Source organism: Malaclemys terrapin, chromosome 1 (genome assembly GCF_027887155.1).
Source record: "Malaclemys terrapin pileata isolate rMalTer1 chromosome 1, rMalTer1.hap1, whole genome shotgun sequence".
NCBI classification, from domain to species: Eukaryota; Metazoa; Chordata; order Testudines; family Emydidae; genus Malaclemys; species Malaclemys terrapin.
In genome coordinates, this window is record NC_071505.1 from 154,146,257 (window position 1) to 154,163,985 (window position 17,729).

The 17,729-nt window shown below is 41.0% G+C and overlaps 1 protein-coding gene across 5 annotated transcripts in view; it reads left to right on the forward strand.

The window, feature by feature from the left end:
• Positions 1-14,945, forward strand: part of CCDC181 (coiled-coil domain containing 181) — a 28,314-nt gene extending 13,369 nt beyond the window's left edge. For 3 of the 5 annotated variants that reach the window (XM_054044346.1, XM_054044332.1, XM_054044355.1), the window contains 4 exons: positions 10,251-11,195; positions 12,980-13,126; positions 13,745-13,899; positions 14,501-14,945. In XM_054044346.1, coding sequence (XP_053900321.1) covers positions 10,251-11,195; positions 12,980-13,126; positions 13,745-13,899; positions 14,501-14,663 — 1,410 coding nt within the window. In that variant the 3' untranslated portion in view covers positions 14,664-14,945. The remainder of the gene's footprint in view (positions 1-10,250; positions 11,196-12,979; positions 13,127-13,744; positions 13,900-14,500) is intronic. The other 2 variants (XM_054044358.1, XM_054044338.1) reach the window with 1 other exon arrangement.
• The last annotated feature ends 2,784 nt before the right edge of the window (positions 14,946-17,729 follow it).

The window sequence follows — 17,729 nt, forward strand, 5'->3', positions numbered from 1 at the left end:
TGTAAATAAGATCACAACCCTAGAAGTCGTGTGCTCTGTGAAGAAACAGAGAAACAACTGAATGTTGTTATTTGGATTATTTCTCCAATCAGTTGAACATGTCACATATAATATGTATGCAAGATTTGATTGGTATGCCATTAAAATTCAGACATTCAGAATTATGGTTACCACACCAGCCTTAAAGATACCAATAAAATAAGGCATATGTCATATATTTAAAAAAAAAATCTTCATTTATGTTACAAAATACCTTTGATAAATTTCAACTGAAGTAATTAAAAATATCCAAGTTACTTACTTCACCAGTTTGTTTTTTTTTTTTTTTTTTTACATTTCTCTTAGTACAAACAAAAGTGAACCAGACTGATCATCCTTATGTTTCAAACTATCATCCGTTTCCAGTGAACTTTAGCTTCTAGATTTTGGGCATCACCACATTACTGCAATGTTTGGGTTGCAACCACTGCGGGGGATTTTTTCTCCTGTAAACTACTTAAATTAGAAGGAGAAGCTTCAGTCAGTCTTTTATTTTCTTCTCCTGATGAGGTAGTTGTACCAGTCTCATCTTCATATCCTGATGAGTTTAAATCCTTTCACGAATTGCTGAAGAGCATTGCTGACTCCATTCAAATTCCATTAGAGGAATTACAGAGGACTCATGACAAATGGGTACTGGAAATTGTTACTGCCTTTCATACAATACAAATTCACACTTTTATCTCCTACAATCCACCTCCTTGTCCATTTTTAGGGACCCCTCTACTGAGACATTTCTTCTACAAGACATAGAATTTCTCTGTTACAGTTATCCCCTCAAAACAGGAGGAGAGGCTTTTATTCCAGATACGTCCTTACTTCACAGGAGGTTGAAGACCCGTTTTAGATCTGAGACAGCTAAACACTTCAGTTTGTCATTTAAAAATCAGAATGATCATCTTAGCCTCAATAATTCCATTGCTAGTTCAAGGAGATTGTTCTCAATCTCAAAGATGCTTATTTTCACCTAGATGTACATCCAACACACAAGAGGATCCTAAGATTTATCATCAATCCTGATTGCTACCAACACAGTGCTTCCGTTTGGCCTATCAACTACGCCAGAGTATTCATGAAGATGTTAGTAGTAATATCTGTGTCAAAAAGGGATAAGTCTAGTCATATCTAGATGACTGGCTAGTTGAAGGGAGATCTTATTAAGAAGCTCAAGAGTCAGTGCCTACTCCTCTTCTTTTCTGCCAAAATATGGGGTTTAGAATAAGAACAATGCAAAGTACCAAGTTTGTAGGAGTGAGATTGGACTCCAAGGTCGTCAAAGCTCATTTGCCTTGTGAGAAGTTTCAGACTATGTCCATCGAATAAATCAACTGCAGTCAAGTCCTTGAACAACTGTAGGATATTGTAGCTGTCTGCCAGGTCACATTGCATTATGCACCTACATAACACATGACAATCTCCATCTTTGTTGTTTGTATCTTTGTTTGGATGGGAAGCCATCTAGATGGGCCCCTAGTGCAAGGAACTTGGATTCCACAAGAATCTGGGTTTACATCAACATACTTGAACTCAGAGCAGTTTACAATGTATGCAATCAATTTCTGCCAGTTATTCCAAATCAGTCCATTTAAATTGTCAGACAACACAACAGCAGTATATTACATAAGCAAACAGGGAGAAGGATATTCTTCCCTCCTGTGAAAAGAAGTAATAAGACTCTGGAATTGGTGCACATGCTATCAGCTCACTCTGTCAGCAGTTCACTTACTGGGTGTACAAAACACACTAGCAGGTGATCTCAGCAGGCATTTTTTCAGGGATCGTGAATGAGTGCTTTTTGACTAGGCGGTACAAGCCGTCTTTAGCTGTTGAGCTCAGCCAGCAGTAAATCTGTTTGTAACAGACACAAACAAGAAATGTCAGAAGTTCTGTGCAAGGAAAGGACAGAGTCCAGGTTCTCTGATGGATTGCCTTTCAATTTCAATGGTCAGAAACTTTAATATACACATTCCTGCCAATTCCTCTTCTTCCAAGGTACTGAGAACAATCAAAGCAAAAGTTACTTTGGTGGCTTTGAGATGGCCACGATTATCTTGGCTTTCCATTTTTTCCATCCGTCCTCTGATTTGTCTGCCTCTAACATCTGACCTTTTACCTCTCTAGACAAAGGAACAATTGGGCATCCTGATCCATCCACCTGACAGTTTGGTATTTAGACAGATGTCTGAGTTAGAGAGATCATGTTCGTCTGAAGTCCAAGTAATCCTAATCAGTAGTAGGAAATGTTCTACAAGAAAATTTTACGATGCACAGTGGAAGAGATTTGTATCTGATTAATGTCAACTCTTTACCCCTTTAATCTAGTATATCAGAGATTTTGGATTACATTCAATTGTTTAAAAACCTGGGATATTTCACTCAGTTCTCTGAGGGTGCACCTAGCCGCCATTAGTGCATTCCATCTATCTATAGACAATTCTATTGTATTTTTTTCACCTTACCACATCTAGATGACTGAATAGGCTAGGGAGAGTATTTCCTCCAGAGTTTAAACCTATGCTTATGTGGGCCCTCAACCTAGTTTTGTCAATCTTAGTGAGACCACTGTTCAAATGGTTAGCTTCACCTTTCCCTGAAGACTGTCTTGCGGCAATAATATCAATTAGGAAAGTGGGAGAATTGGGAGCACTCATATAAGAGCCCCTTTATTTTATACAGCTTTTCACCATGATAAAGTATCTCTTGGGTATGAATTTAGGATGAGGCCTACAATTGATTTGGAATTTCACATTAATCAAAACATTCACTTATCTGTGTTTTATCCTAAACCACATGCTAATTGGGAGAGATGAAATTACCTATTTTAGACATGTGGAGGGCATTAGCCTTCTGTCTTCAGAGTGTGAAAGTTTTCCAGCATTCCAACTATTCATTTTGTTCACTAAGAAAATGAAAAATGATGCAACTTCCACTCAGATTCTCAAAGTGGATATCTGGCTGTATAACCTTGTTGTGAATTATCCAAACCACTGGTGCAATCTCATATTAGAGGGCACTTAGCCAGGGGTCAGGCAACCACAATAGCTTCCCTTAGAAATGTTCATATTGTTGACATCTGTAAGGTGGCTACCTGGAGTTCTGTACATACTTTTGGGACATTATGTTTTAGTAGAGGCTTCTGCGTCAGACACCCCTTTTTGGTAGATCAGTCCTTCAGGGTATTGTGTAGGACTCCAGCCCTCCCCTTCCTTGCTTTACCTGCGGTTTGGGAGTCACCTACAGTGGAATGCACTTAGGGACAAGCACTCAAAAAAGAAGTTACTTACCTTGCAGTAAATGTCAATCTTTGAGGCGTGTTGTCCCTATGTGTATTCCAGTACCCACCCTTCTTTCTGTCTGCTTCACATTACTTTTAAACTATGTGGATTCATGGTAGAGAAGGAATTAGAATGTTGGTTGGTCCTGCACTGCCCTATATATCGCCAGGGCCGCCCAGAGGATTCAGGGGGCCTGGGGTCTTCGGTGGTGGGGCACCCCTGCCGCCAAATTGCCGCCGAAGACCCGGAGCGGAAGAAACTCCGGGGGCCCAGGCCCCACGAGAGTTTTCTGGGGCCCCCGGAGCAAGTGAAGGACCCTGCTCCAGGGGCCCCGAAATACTCTCGTGGGGGCCCCTGTGGGGCCTGGGGCAAATTGCCCTACTGCCCCTCCCCCCCCAGGCGGCCCTGTATATCGCTGGTACTGGGCACTAGGATAGGCAGAGCACATAAATGGGTCAGACAGACACTGTTAGCAAGATTTGTCTGATCTCAGGGACGTGGCACATGTGCATTAACAGTAGAATATACTTAGGGACAATGCATCTCGAAGAATTCCAATTACTGTAAGATAACAATTATTTTCTGAGTTATAGGAAACCAAAAAGGCTTAGAGAAATCTGCAGAATGGGACATGTCAATAAACCTGGAGCTCAAAAAAGCATTTGTGTTCAAATCCTCAAATGTTTATCCTTACAACTAGGACTTTTCAGACAAAATGGGCTATTTTTAACAAATATACATGGGGGTCAAAAAATAAGGGCTTGTAATGGAGAGCTGATTGCAACTTTAAAAGCTGAGCCATGAACCTGGCTTAATAGTACTGATAAATCACATTTTTCTTGATAACTATGAATGCACGTACAGTACTTTGTATTCCTTCATATTTAATCCTGTACCTTACTGGATTTAGCTGTCAAGATCTAAACAGTTTTATCTCTTTCTATTTTTATGCTACATAGTGACAAAAATGAACTTTTTGGACACTACGAACAGCTATATTTTTAATGACTCACTTCTGAGCTCTGTCCTGTTTAAGCATGGTCGAAAAATTGTGTCTTGGGGACATACTTCATATACCAGTTCTGAAGCTGATGACATTAGAGTTTTTTAACGAGGGAGCGAAAATCAAGCATGTAATGAAAAATGAGTTACAACCTTATTATGTGATCATGTACTAAAAGATCCTCTTCTAATGAATATTTGCAGAGGCTGGATGGGGGCAGTGTGCTGTGAGAGAAGCAAAGCCCTGATTTAGGGAGTGAGGCTTCTCTGATTGGGGGGCCTGTTAAGGCAACAAAGGAGCCAGACAGAGGCACAGGAGCCAGCAAACAGAGCCGAAAACAGTGGAATCTGAGTGGGAGTTCAGTGGGAGGGGGCAAGCCCCTGTTACTTAGGGACTGCGAGTGAGTTCTTGTATTTTTTGGGGGGGTGTGCGCATGTGCATGTTTTTCAGATTGGGTGATAGGGGGCAGTGCACTGAGAGAGAGACTGATTAGGGGGCGGGGCTTCCCTGATAGAGGGCCTATAAAGGCAGTGAATGAGCCAGCCAGTGGCACAGGAGCCAGCACACCCAGCTGAAAACGGGAGTTTGTAAGGAAAGTTTGTGGAAGTGGGGGTGTGGTGTTTGTTTTTTTCTGTTCTTTGACAGAACCTTAGGAGGGAATGCTATGACAAATACAGAGGAAGCAGTGGTAGTGACCCAAGGAATGGAAGAGAGAATGCAGATGACCGGATTCTATGGGATGTACATTATTCTAGAGCGGATACCCAAAAAGAGCTTTGTTTGTATGAAGTGCTGCCTAATAGAGGTGTTGGAAGAGAAGATCTGTGGTTTGGAGATGCAGGTGGAAACTATGGTTGAGTTTTGAAGGGGATTCGAGCAGATGATTGAGGGAAGGCTCGAGGCTTAAGGGAAAAGTCAAGAGTCATGGATGCAAGCTGAAGTGGTAGACTGGGTTTGGAAAGTGGTTAGTGGAAGTATTTGACTATGAGAACTAGGCAGAGGAAGAGGCTAGTTAAGGAAAAATAGAGCTCAGGAACAGGTTTGCTGAGCTGGAAAATGAAGAAGGGGCAGAGCAGGCAGTAACAAGGTGGGAGGGCAAGAAAGAAAAGATTGGCTAGTCCTGTAAGAAAGCCTGAGTTCAGAGCCCCGGGAGGATACAGAAGGACTTGCAGAAGATTGCAAGGGAGAACAAAAGACAGGGGGACTTGGGGCCAGAAAGAACGGGAGGTGGGCCAGAGATTAACTTCAACACCAGGAAGAGGCAGGTCTATGTGACTGGTGACTCCCTACTAAGAAGAACAGACAGGTGTGTTGCCAGAGCTGATCTGGCGAACAGAGGGGTGTGCTGTCTGCTGGGAGCAAAGATAGTGGATGTGGACCTGAGGCTGAAGAGGATCCTAATAGGAGCAGGAAATAATCCACTGATTTGTCCTTCATGTGGGAACAAATGATATTGCTAGATTCTTGCTGGAATGCATTAAGGGAGACTATGCTAGGCTGGGGAAGATGCTTAAAGAAATAGAGGGTCAGGTGATCTTCAGTGGGATTCTGACTGTTCCTAGAGGATGAGAATGAAGACAAGACCAGATTATGATAATCAACAGCTGGCTCAGGAAGTGGTGGCAGGCTTTGGGATGTTTGACTGCTGGGAGCCATTCACGGACAGAGGGCTGTTCTCATGGGAAGGACTCCACCCGAGTAGCGAGAGAAATAGACTCCTGGAATGGAGGTTGTCACAATTGACTGAAAGAGCTTTAAACTAGGAACTTGAGGAAGACGCTTATGTAATCTCCATGTCTGATTCCAATGATCGGAGGAAAATCAAGAAAGAGAATACATCAGTGGAGAAAGTAACAGCAGTGGGTAGGAGAATGGACATTAAGAGGAAAGATGGTTGTTGTTAGTGCTGTGGCATGTTGTTGCTTCTGCAAGTGTTGCTGTTCTTGGAGCTCCAATGTCAGCTGCACTAGCAGACAGTGCAGCATGTTAATTCAGCAGACCTCAATGTTGTTCATAAGAAAGACCACAGGCTCGGTTCAGTGGCAAAGGCCCATGGCCAGGCTTATTGTCAACAAAGCATGGTACTAGCACCCCATAGGAGCTACAGGTACACTAACACATATATGCCCATGACAAGGTACCCCCTCAGTCAGTACACCAGGATGCTGTCGCCTTGGTGAGTACAAAGTTGTCCCTCCTAGGACTTCTCCTTTTATACATTAATACAAACATGTTACATATTATACTCCAGACCTTGTTAGTTGCCACCTTTATCCTTGTTCCTGCTAGTTTGAACAAAACATCCTTATCCATTATCCTGTCCATCACATCTTTTATCTTATGAGGGGTCAGTGTGTTCTTGTACTATCTCTTAGGGACGTGTTTATGTAGTTATTTGAGAGATCAGTGGGTTTTTTTGTACCATTCTCTCCAGCCAAGAATGTGCTTACTTGGTGTTAGCTGATACCTAGTGTGTTATTTTGCCAAGGCCAGGCCTACTCTGGTTCACAGCCTTTGGCTCACACTGCTAGTTATGTCTACGGCTCCAGCAAGGCGTACAGTAGTGTCAGGACCAATGAAATCAACAGTCAGGTAGGCGATACTAGCAGTAGAATGACTATACCCAATTGGGTGAAGAATCTGGGCAAAGCCAAGCAGAAACAACTAAGATATATGTATATCGGTGCAAGGAGCCTGGGTAACAAAATGAAGGAACTAGAACTACTGGTGAAGGAAGTGAAGCCAGATATTATAGGGATAACAAACATGGTGGAATTGTAATCCTGACTGGAGTCCAGGTATTGAAGAGTATGTGCTGTTCGGGAAAGACATAAGTAAAGGTGGTGAAGTAGCATTGTATATTAACGATGAGGTAAACTAAAGAAATTAGAAGTGATGGAATGGATAAAACGGTCTGTGTTAATATCACTTTTGGGAAGAAAACTATTAGAAGTTCCCCTGGGATAGTTCTTGGGGTATGCTATGGACACCCTGGATCTGATTGAGATATGGATAGAGACCTCTTTAATGAAATAAAGACTACCGGCAATGGTATAGGGAGACTTTAGCTTTCCAGATATAGATTGGAGGACAAGTGCTACTAATAATAGTAGGGCATAGATTTTTCTGCATGTGAAAGCTGACATTTTTCTTCACCAAATAGTTACTGAACCAAAAAGAGGTGAGGCCATTTTAGATTTTGTATTAGTGAGTAGTGAGGACCTTATAGAAGATCTGGTTGTAGGAGGCAGCCTTGGTTCAAGTGATCATGAGCTAATTCAGTTTGAACAAAAATAGTTCTGCAACTAGGGTCCTTGATTTCAAATGGGCAAACCTTAAAAAATTAAGGGAATTAGTTAGGGAAGTGGACTGGCCTGAAGAACTCAAGGAACTGAATGTGGAGGACGCTTGGAATTACTTAGTTTGTGCAACTTTGACTTATCTGAAGCCTGTATTCCGAGTAAGGGGAAAAAAATTGTAGGGAAGGGTTGCAGACCAATCTGGATGAGCAAACATCTCAAACAGTTGGTTAAGAGAAAACAAAGCCTACAAGCAATGGAATATGGGATGGATCAGCAAGGAAAGCTACCTCTTCAAGGTCAGAAAGTGTAGGGGAAAAGTGAGAACTACCAAAAGCCAAGCAGAGTTGTACCTTGCAAAGGAGATTAAGTAAAAGGTTCTATAGCCATATAAATAAAAAGAAAGCAACCAAGAAGTAGAAAAGGTAAACACTGACGATGGGGTGGAGATTAAAGATAATCTAGGCATGGCCCAATATCTAAACAAATACTTTACTCTTATTAAAAACTGAGGCAATGAGAGGCTTAGGGACAATGGCAGGGTGGCTAATGGAAATGAGGAAATGGAAGTAGAAATTACCACATCCAAGGTGAAAGTCAAACTCAAACAATTTAATGGGACTAAATCAGGGGGCCAGCCAAGAATATTAAAGGAATTGGCATATGAAATTGCAAGGATTTTAATCAATCTATAAATTTATGACTGGAGAATTGCTGCTATAGTACCTATTTTTAAGAAAGGAAAAAAGTGACCTAGTAAACTACAGGCCTGTTAGTTTGATCTCAGTTGTATGCAAGGTCTTAGAACAAATGTAGAAAGAGAAAGTAAAGGATATAGAGGTAAGTGGTAATTGGGATAAAATACAACATGGTTTTACAAAAGGTAGATTGTGCCAGACCAACCTCCTTTGAGAAGATAACTGATTTTTTTAGACAAAGGAAATGTAGTAGATCTGATCTATCTAGATTTCAGCAAGGCATTAGATACAGTTCCACATGGGAAATTTAGTTAAATTGGAAAAGATGGGGATTAATATGAGAATTGAAAGGTGGATAAGGAACTGGCTAACAGGGAGACTACAATGGGGGTTTTACTGAAAGGTGAACTGTCAAGCTGGAGGGGGGAGGTTACTAGTGGAGCTCCTCAGGGATTGGTCTAGGGACCTATCTTATTTAACATTTTTATTAATGACCTTGACACTAAAAATGGGAGTGTGTTAATAACATTTGCGGATGACACAAAGTTGGGAGATATTGCCAATATGGAGGCGAACCGGAATATCATGCAAGAAGATCTGGATGACCTTGTAAACTGGAGTAATAAAAATGGGATGAAATTTAATAGTGCGAAGTGCAAGGTCATGCACTTAGGGACTAACAAGAATTTTTGCTATAATGTGGGGACTTACCAGTTGGAGGCAACAGAGGAGAAAGAGCTGGATGTATTGGTTGATCACAGGATGATATGATGTGTCTGTTAAAAAAGATAATGCAGTCCTAGGATGCATCAGGCAAGGTATTTCCAGTAGAGGCGGGGAAGTGTTAGTACCATTTTACAATGCACTGGTGAGACCTCATCTGGAATACGGTGTGCAATTCTGGTCTCCCACATTTAAGAAAGATGTCTTCAAACTGGAACAGGTTTAGAGAAGGGCTATTAGGATGATCAGAAGAGTAACCTACCTTATGAGAGCTTGGCTTGTTTAGCCTAACCAAAAGAAGGCTGAGGGGAGATATGATTGGTCTGTATAAATACATCAGAGGGATAAATATCAGAGAGGGAGAGGAGTTATTTAAGTTAAGCACCAATGTTGATACAAGAACAAGTGGATATGAACTGGCCATCAATAAGTTTAGGCTTGAAATTAGACAGATTTCTAACCATCAGAGGAGTGAAGTTCTGGAACAGCCTTCCAAGGGAAGCAGTGAGGGCAACCAACCTAACTTTTATCTAAACTGAACTTGATAAGTTTATGGAGGGGCTGGTATGACGAGACTGCCTACAATGTCACGTAACTGATCTGTGATTGCTAGCAACAAATATCTCCAACGGCCAGTGATGGGACACTACTGGGGGAGAGGTCTGAGCTACTACAGAGAATTATTTCCCAGGTATTTCGCTGTTGGGTCTTGCCCACATGCTCAGGGTCTAACTGATCGCCATATTTGGGGTCAGGAAAATTTTTTTCCTCTGAGTCAGGTTGGCAGAGACTCTGGGGTTTTTTCACCTTTCTCTGCAGGATAGGGCATTGGTGACTTGCAGGCTTCAACTACTGTAAATGGTGGATTCTTTGTAACTTGAAGCCTTTATCATGATGTGAGGACTTCAGTAACTCAGCCAGAGGTTATGGGTCTATTACAGGAATGGGTGTAGTCTGCAGTGTTCAGGAGGTCAGACTAGACGATCATGATGGACCCTTCTGGCTTTAAAGACTGAGTAATATGCTCAAAGGGGCACATTCAGTTGTTTGCCTAAACTGTAAATTTCCTGATTTCTGTGGTTTTAAAGTCCCAACCTCAATTATATATTATGTATGTATTAACTACCCTGTGTTAGTTTTTAACTTATTAGAGAGGTTATTTCTTATACAATTTTAAAAGGAGGACTGATGTTCTTTTTAAAATTCTAATCAGAATGAAGAGGATGTTGAAGCAAATACTGACGAAGACAATGAGGAAAGAAAAGAAGGTGTAGATCAGCTTCCTCAGCCTGATGCAGATCTGAAGGAGAGTCCACCAAATGAAGAAAAACCTGTATCCATATCCGAAGTTAAACCATTGGATCATACATCTGATACTGACAGCGAAAGCTCCATCCAGGAATCCAAGCTGGAAAACCAGCAGGAACTGGATGAGGAAGATGATGAAGAAATAAAGCGTTATATTTTGGAAAAGATCGAAGAAGCCAACAAGCTGCTGGAGAACCAAGAACCTCTGGATGAGAATAGAGAAAGGAAACTAAAATTCAAAGATAAATTGGTAGATTTGGAAGTTCCCCCTCTAGAAGATACAGAAGCTTGTAAAAATGATCCTGAAAGTGAAGAGGATTTTTCAAGTAGGCTGTCTCAACTGCATATTTCTAATGATCCAGGACTGCAAAGCATGTCCTTTTCACTTAATGGTGGCAAGGATGAGGAACACAAGGATGGCAAAATCCTAGTAGAGAAAGATGGAAAGTTTGAACTCTTGAGTTTACGTGATATTGAAAGCCATGGCTTTTTGCCCCCGATAAGTGTTTCTTTCACTGACATTGAAGCTCAGCCTATTTCTCCTAAGTTTTCCCATGCTGTTATTTTTGGCACTCCCAGTCTAACAAAGGAAGAGCCTCTAGTGCAGCCAGGGGTAAATGCTTTCTTCCCCATTGGAGAAGAGTTTGTCTGTTTCCCTAAGCCTCCACCTAACCCTAAGTATCGCCCAAACTCGGCCATCAACATTGCAAGAAGTGTGGAAATGGGAAGAACTCCCCGCAGGGTGCAGTCTGCAAATGTTCCTTTGAGAAGCTCCACCTACGGTCTTTCACCCAAACAAAAAGAGATGCAAAAACAGATGCAACAAAGAAAAGAGAAACTAAGGAAAGAGGTGAGTACACAAAGGAAATAACCAGAACATAGTGACCACCAGACCTTCTATGTTTCTCAAACTTAATGGGAAATATTGCTTCTCAAAAGCTATTCAGTGGATCATTTCTTTCATTGCCTCAATGGTATAATAATACTTTGCACTTATAAACCAAATCCACAAAAAAACCTCTTTCATTAAAAACTAGTTAAGGCATCGCTCATGCATGGAAAGCAAGGAAACGTCCATTTAATATATCCATAAACATGCCAACCCCCATCACATTCACCATTTTCACTGACAGACTCTTCCTTTCTGTTCGTAAGTCCCATACACCTCCAACATGTACAATAACAGAATACACACGCATGCCCCACACCATCACATTTCAATCCAAAACCTTAACTCTGACCTCTGTGACATTGTTAGAATCTGTTTGCTGAATAAATATATGATATATGGTTTTCCCATGGGGAAGTGTTTGGGAGTTAAAGGTTTGTATTGAAGTGTGATTGTAAGGAATGTGGTGTGTGTAGTGTGTTGATGTATATGTTGGCAGTATATGGAACTTTTTTAAAGAGCGGCAGAATCTGTTGGCGAATGTGGTGTGTGGAGATGAAAGTATGTTAAAGAAGGCTACTGTAATTGGACATTTCTTTGCTTTTAAAGGTTTGCGTAGGTGAGTGTTGCCCTCAAGCAACCTCAAAGGTTTCCTTTTGTGGTAATTACCTGGGTTTTTAATGTAGGGGTTAAATGGAAAACAACTCAAGTACTCAACTCTCAACACTGTTATGTAGGACAGCAATTTCAAACAAGACATAGGGCTTGTCTACACTTGAAATGTTGACCAGTGCCTTTATTTTATAATCATGTACTAAAGAGAAGAAGCTGTACTACGATTCCTCTTAGCTCTCAGGAAAATAGTGTATAGTAGGAAAAGTAAGTTTCTGAAAGATTAAGTGTGTAGCAGAGACCTCAAAAATGTGTAATAATTGTCAGTTTTTGAAGACAATTGCTAAAATATTTCAGGGAAAAAGATACTTGGACTTCAAAGGAGGTGCATGTTGGTATTTTGAATTTGATGGGTGCATAGCTTTTGTGCAAAGAGGAATAACATTTCATGAGACAAAATTTCGGAATAGTGTGGTTTATTGGAATGCTTGGCAATGACCAAAATATCCTCAAATGTTTACAGACCTCTCAAAGATTTTCTACTTTTTAAAAAAAAGCAGTCCACCATGTTAGCTTCAGAGAAGTGTTAAGCTGTCAGTGCCTCCATAATTGAATGACATTCTCCTCAACCCCAGTGCATGTTCACACTCCAGAAACCTCTATTATAAGGCCAATCCCTGCAGTCACAAGTACTTTCGATTTTTAGTGTCTGTCTAGGCAGGAGAAATCTTGTAATGAGTTTTGAAAACAGGTCAGTGAAACTTATTTTAAACCACTTAGAACCGTGGGGTAGATCTGGTTTAAAATGTCCTGATCCATTTCTACTGAACCTCCAGTGATTTGAGACAAAGCATGGAAGGCTTCTGGAAATTGAGGTTGTAATAATAATGGTTAGAATGAAAGCCTCCAGATATAACCTTAATCATAGAGGTGCTCAAGGCCAGTTTTCTCCTCAAGATAGTATTGACTTGATGTGTCCGTTGATTATTCCCAGTTCCTACAGTACGTTTTAAGGCAAGGCTGATATGTAATTCAGACTATTTGTATTGTTCGCTCTGATGCTAAAGCCCTTTGCATGTGTCAGACTAACACCTTTCTTGTAAGATATTACTCAATCCTTAATTTCACACAAGGAAGCAGCACAGAAAAAACAACAGGAAGAAGAAAAGAAGAGAGAGAATGACATGGTCTTTAGAGCTTGGTTGCAGAAGAAAAAAGAACAAGTGCAGGAAGAGAAGCGAATTCAGCGTGCAAAGGAACTAGAAGGCTCAAATAGTAGAGTAAGTTAAGACCTCTCCATCCCATACATGTTAAGGGTGCTCTAGGTATTCAGAAACATTGAAATTTACACCTGTTTTGCTCAGCATTATAAAAATGAACATAGCAAGGAATATTCCATGTTTGCCACACTGTTTTCTCTTAAAAGTGCTAGAACTGCTCATATATCAGAATTTTCCAGTTTTAACAGGATGAACTTGCATAATGCAACAAGCTGTGCTCATGTGATCTTTATGGTCCTAGGATCACTTATGAGAAATGTTACTATATTGCATTTTAATATGATGATGATGATTTAGCTTAGCCCTATGGTGAACCACAACCAGGAACTAATGTTTGTGAAGTGTCTCCACTAGCATTTATTTACACTTGTGTTAGCAAGCGATTTATACGTTACAACGCCGCCAAAAACTCTAGTTGTAGAACCAGGACTTTTGTCTCAAGTTCAAAAATAGGAGCAATAATACTTAGTAAGGTTGTGAGGGTAAATGCAGCATTGTTTATAAAATATGTTTCATAACCTGGGATGGAAGATTCTGGAGAAGTTCAAAGTAGTACTGTTATATTAATTTCAAAGACAAACAGCATATTTAATTACGTGTGTGTGCGCTTTTATATAGCAGGAGAACAGAGATCCAGAGGAAGCTTTCAGGTTATGGCTTAAAAAAAAGCACCAAGATCAAATGAAAGAAAAACAAATGGAAATCCTTAGACGCCAGGAAGAGTGCCTGTACTTCCTTCCAAGAACAGAAGAACGTGACAGAGCCTTTAAACAGTAGGTCTATGGCTCTTATTTCCTACGGAGCAAGGAAATCTGAATGTTGTATCTTTCAGCAGTCTGAAGATCCACAGATGCCTAGGGCCAGCCCTGACTAGAGTCTGGTGAACTCACTTTCAGTTCCTCTGACCCTCCTCCCAACCTTATTGTACTCATCCAACTGAAGCTTTCAGCTAATGCCCTCCCCAGCCCCCTCCCAACATCACCAACTCCTGCTGGTTCCCAGCCTGCTGATCAAGGTGCAACCCCATAGTAGGAAGTTGTATTGGGAACATAGGCTGTAGATCAGTAAAGGTTTCTGGAAAAGGGACTGCATTTGCTTCAGGCAAAGGTCCCACTCTTCCTTCTCACTGCTGACACACTTGTAGATCTGTCCCACTAGTTTCCCCCATGTGCTTGGACCCTAAAAAACAATTAATTCTTGGATGTAGCCTGTTTGCTAAGTGATGCAGTGGCTTTAGTTAACTAGTTAGATTGAGTCCCAGTTAAGAGAACAGTTGTCTGCTTTGAGTACAGCCAGAAGTAATGGCCAGTGATTAAAGAAAGAGCTTTTGACCACTCACTGTCAGTGCTTCCAAACTTGTTTGGTTCTCCACAGATGGCTAAAAAGAAAGAGAGAGGAAAAGCGAGCGGAGGAACTGGCTGCCAAAGAGCGATCGAGGCAACTTAGGCTAGAAGCCAGAAGAGCAAAACAAATCCAGAATATTCTCTGCACCATTTCTGAACCTAAATCCTTCCGCTTCACGGACCATTACAGCTGAAGATTTGATGTGTCTTGAATATTAATGTCAGCTGCCATACCTTATATGGCTTGAGCTGCAGCTCTTTACAGCCCCTGCCCTTTTGTGGTATTTGCAAATCTTTAAATAATGGTTTAAAAATTTTCTCTTAACTGACAATGTGTTTACTACTTACCTTTTATTTATTTATTTATTTATTTAGAATTTGAAATGACAAACCTGATTCTGTTGTGTGTATGCCTCAGTGGTGCTCTCAAGCCCACTGAGCCAAAGTGAGAATAAATATCCATATAGATGTGGCAAGTTTGCTTTGCGTTGATTTAGCTGTGTTTGGCATGTTCATGCAGGGGGCAGTGTAACCTATACTTATCTTTGAAGAGACCACAATGGACAAAGTGACATTATCTCATAGAAGATTCACTCTATTTCATTCTTCCATTTTTGGGCTGACTAATACCTCACTCGTATAGCACAGTTTACATTCTGAACTATCTTCCTAATTAACCCTTGCAAATTGTACTTACTGACAGGAAGTAAAAGATGAGTTCTTTCCTTGCCACCCATCCTGGTAAAGGGCAGGGGAGAACATTCTGTGTCAGGGCTTGTTAATTTAACAGTTTTGCAAGGGTGCTTTAATTTGTTCCATGGCTGGTCATGCAAGAGGTTCAGATCAGTGTTCTTTCCCTTCTACCTTTAGAATCTATTTATCTAATTGTTGAAGCAGACCAAGCTGAACAACTTTGGCTCTAATTTCTGTGTCCCTGTCTTGATAATCTAAAAGTCATGCTGTTCATTCCATCATAGATGTAGGAATGGCTGTATTTGTTTGTTTTTAAAGTGAAAAACTCTTCATATTTACACTAACAGTTTCAACTGATTGCATTCTAGTTCCCTGCCCAAACCTTTAGTGAGCACATAAGCATGCATGCGCATAAGTGATATTGGCTTTACAGTTCTTCAGCCTGGTCTACACTATGCTATTTAATAATTTAACATACTATTAACTGGCTGGCTCTAAACATGGTGTGTATCCATACCCAATATAGTTAACTCTTACTAACAGTGTTTCAAGCCTTGCATACACGGAACATGGGTCTTTCTGCAACTAAGTCATAGCTGTCCTGTTGAGTAGAGGGGTTCCTTTACACACATTAACTGTGCCTTTGTAACCAGTTTCACTGGTCTTCCTTCCTTTCAGCTGCCTAGAGTGCAGTTGGGTGCTCATACTAAAGCATTATGGGATAATTGTCTAGATTTCCAAAAATGCACTGCTGCAAGTGTGGCTAGGAAGTATAGTAGGTTTGAGACAGAGGTGTTGGGAAAAGACCTCTTTAGTAGACACAGCTCAACTGTGTTAACTTTAATTTTAATTATAATTAGTTATTAAAACCTTTAGGTGTGTCTACCATAGTACAGGAAAAGTTCCTAAAGCACCACTTAATTTGCTACACTAGCTAAGACTTAATGGGAGTTGATTATTCCATTGGAAAACATTAGGCTTATTCTTTTCCTGCTTAAAATGTGAGGCTTCAAAGTATAATTGATTTATGCAGATTTAACTCTTCCCCTACCACTTAAATTCTTTAAAATTAACATTTTGTTTAATGAGGGTGCAAAATGCCATAGTGACAGAACTAAAGCCTGTTCTACTTTCACAAAGGTAATTCACACTCCCTGTCCACCTTCCCCTCTTTCTCAGTCTTAGTGACAGGCTTGGACCTGAGGCAGTCTGCATGCCATGCTTCCTTTTTATTGGGGGTGGGAGGGAAGGAGGAGAACAGGGCACAAGAGCATTCCAATGGGCACTGCTAGTAGAAGGTTCTGCTGTTCCAAGCTGCATCACTGGCACATCACAAAAGCATGACTGTGCAGAGGTCATCTTGAACTCCAGTTACAGGTGACCAACCTTTATTTATTCTCCCCCCTGTGATACGCTGACAAATCCATCACTTTAATATTTGTTTGAGTGTTTTCTCAGCCTGCAAGGGACGGAGAGAGGAATTTCTGTCCCTATGAGGTACACCAGGGCACAAAAGCTAATGCCCATCAGTTTGAATTCCACAGGAGTTACAAGAAAGCTATGTCCACACTACTGAGGTAAGTCGACCTAGTCTACGCAACTCCAGCTATGTGAATAATGTAGCTGGAGTCGACATACCTTAGTTCGAGTTACTGCGGGGTCTACACTGTGTGGGGGGGTCAATGGGAGAAAATCTGTCGACTTACCTTACTCTTCTTGTTGGGGGCAGAGTACAGGGGTTGACTGCAAAGCGATCTGCAGTCAATTGGTGGATCTTTACTAGACCTGCTAAATCAGGGGTTCTCAAACTGAGGGTCAGGACCCCTCAGGGGGTTGAGAGGTCATTACATGGGGGGTCACACGTTGTCAGCCTCCACCCCAAACCTCACTTGCCTCCAGCATTTATAATGGTGTTAAATATATAAAAATGTGTTTAATTTATTGGGGGAAGAGGGTGGTGGCGGCAGCAGCAGCACTTAGAGGCTTGCTATGTGAAAGGGGTTGCCAGTAAAAAAGTTTGAGACCCGCTGCGCTAAATCGACTGCTGCTGGATCGATCGCAGAGCGTTGATCCCGACTGTAGGGTAGACCTGCCCTTAGATTCTGCAAAGAGTGTGTGGAATCAAAGACTGTCACAAGTATACAAAATCCAAACCTTCATTCGTGATAAAAGTAGGTAGAGAATGTTTATTGTATCATTCATTGCACAGGCCAAAGCATGGCCAAGAGTAGCAGTCATAAACTTATGCCTTTTATACCCTCTATACAGTATTAGATTTACCAAATAGTTTTACAGTGACTGGTTTAGAGACCTTTTCCTTAATTACATACCAAAGCTATGTATACTGTGTCTGTTGGGGATGGCAGGATACTAGAGTGCTGCAAGATATCAGCAGGATTTTTCTATGAATATGACTTTTGTTCAAAAAGAGCTCGTAAGCTCCCTAACATATGGTAGAAGATTCATATCCTGTCTAACTTGTAAATAAGCAAGCAGAGAAGAACCCTGCAAGCTTTCTTTTCAGGCTGTATTTGGCAGACAAGTTCAAAGTATGTACTAGTAACCAG